The sequence below is a fragment of the Sinocyclocheilus grahami genome, unplaced genomic scaffold (assembly GCF_001515645.1).
Source record: "Sinocyclocheilus grahami isolate Dianchi unplaced genomic scaffold, SAMN03320097.WGS_v1.1 scaffold2481.1, whole genome shotgun sequence".
Taxonomy (NCBI): Eukaryota; Metazoa; Chordata; class Actinopteri; order Cypriniformes; family Cyprinidae; genus Sinocyclocheilus; species Sinocyclocheilus grahami.
The window spans coordinates 1-2,157 of NW_015507660.1; the positions used below are offsets into that span (position 1 = coordinate 1).

The 2,157-nt window shown below is 33.9% G+C and overlaps 1 protein-coding gene across 1 annotated transcript in view; it reads left to right on the plus strand.

Moving 5' to 3' along the window:
* The first annotated feature begins 155 nt into the window (after positions 1 to 155).
* The window catches only part of LOC107575142 (uncharacterized), a 16,112-nt gene continuing 14,110 nt past the window's right edge, over positions 156 to 2,157 (plus strand). Inside the window, exons 1-3 of the mRNA XM_016261555.1 lie at positions 156 to 270; positions 1,684 to 1,825; positions 1,908 to 2,046. Coding sequence (XP_016117041.1) covers positions 156 to 270; positions 1,684 to 1,825; positions 1,908 to 2,046 — 396 coding nt within the window. The remainder of the gene's footprint in view (positions 271 to 1,683; positions 1,826 to 1,907; positions 2,047 to 2,157) is intronic.

Genomic DNA, 2,157 nt, shown 5'->3' on the forward strand with positions numbered 1-2,157 from the left:
TTTTAATACATTTTCCTGGAAAAGGAAGAAGTTTGTTTTGTCAACACAGCAGCTGTACTCACTTTGACCTTAAAGCTAACACAAATGCAATGGAGGATCACATCTAGAATATATTTATTCTGCACTTCATATATCTCATTTGGATCCTATAGATCATGAATGGAAGTGTATCTTTCCATGCTGTAAGCAGAGAAACATCAGGCCAGTATCAGTGTCACGCCTCCAACACTGAAGGAAATGTGACTCACCTCACAAAGCTCAAAGTCATTGGTAAGTCAACACTGATGTTTTCTCCTCATTTAGGATGATTATCTGTATTGCTCAGGTTAGGCACATTGAAACGATCTGAGAAGTGTTGGGGAGACCATTATACACCTTATCAGACTTGCTCATAAATATTTATTAGATGGTATAATGTTTGCCCATTAATCATAACTAATTTGGTGGAAATAAGGTTTGTGAGTGCGAGCCATATTAGAATTACTGATGCAGATTGCACATGTATTGGATCGAATTGCGTGTAACTGATTTGAAGATGTTTCTGTTTTGGTCTTAAAATATGGTTATTGCCCCAAAAAAGAGGAAGGGGGGCAATTTTCACAGTAGTTGCAATAGTTTTGAAACCCCTGGCTCATGTCATAATATTCCACATGAAAATTATAAGCTTTTATGATTGAATGGCGCCACCTAGTGGTGGTGTTTTATTACATTACATTTAAGCACTCATCCTTTTCAAGTGTCTGTAGCTCAAACAGTACAGCAAATTCCAGCAATGGCAAACTCATGGGTTCAATTCCCAGGAAATGAACGTGTGAAACAATACAAGTTTGCGTTTGCCAAATGCTTATTTGTATTGAATTTGCATTTGTCATATACAGTACTTAAAATCTTAAAAGTATATTTTAAAATGTATATGCGGTTAATACAATATTAATGAAAGGCAGCTTAAGTGTACTTACAGAGAGTACACTTGGATGGCTAGGTTTCTGAACACACTTAAGTTTAAAAAGTGCACTTTGTAATAATGTAAAATAAAAAAATTTACTTTAAAGTACATTTAAATCATTATGTTTGAATAATCTTTTGTCAGGCTTTATAGAAGGACACTTATTTTGGTGCATTGACAAACATGCTAAAGCACATGAAAAGTACTTGATTATAATTTTAACTGTAGTGTGTTTGATATTCTGTTTAAAGTTAATATTTTTTAATTTAATAAAATTGCAACTTTATCAAGTGTAATTAAAAAAAATAACATAGAAATAACATTATAGTAGTATAAAGTATATTAAAGTACATTTGAGTTTGCCATTGCTTGTCAGTACATTCAACAGTACACTTTAACCACATTTCAAAGACAATAGAGTAATTATGAAATTACATATAAAGATGATAAAGAAAGTCCTGTGTGTGTCAAAAAAGTCCTTGAATGTTTAAATAATTGCTTTTAATATAAATTTAAAATGTAATACATTTCTATTTAATTGTAAATAACATGCAGTTAAGTGTCTGAAAACACGTCATTTACTTTGCACAAGTATATTATTTTAATGTCTATTATTTCCATAATAAATACTTTTTTCTTTCTTTTTTCAAAAAAAGTTAGCAATTTAAAAGTAAGTGAAACGTATTATTCGTATTGCTGCAATAATGGAACATTGTGTTTTATTTTTCTAACACCAGGCCCTCCAGTGATCGTAATTCCTCCAACGGACACTGTTCTCAACATGTCCCAGGATGCCAAGTTGAAGTGCCAGGCTGAAGCCGATCCACCCAACATGACCTATGTGTGGCAAAGACAAGGAGAAGATATTTATCACATTGAGTGAGTTCTCTTCTAAAACTGTGAACTTCCACCTTATTATTTACAGGTAACATGTAGCAGTATCCATGTGTGTTTGTTTTAGGTCTCTGAAGTCTCGTGTTAAGGTCATAGTGGACGGTACACTTCTCATATCGCGTTTGACTCCAGAGGATTCTGGGAACTACCCCTGCATGCCCTCTAATGGACTTCATGTCTCCCCCTCTGCCTCAGCCACCCTCACTGTGCAGCGTAAGAGTTTCTCATATCATAGTGCAAAACAGAAATAACGAATTTGCCTTTTCCTACACTAGTATAAATTTCACACACTACTGTACTCCAAGTTGAACAAGAAA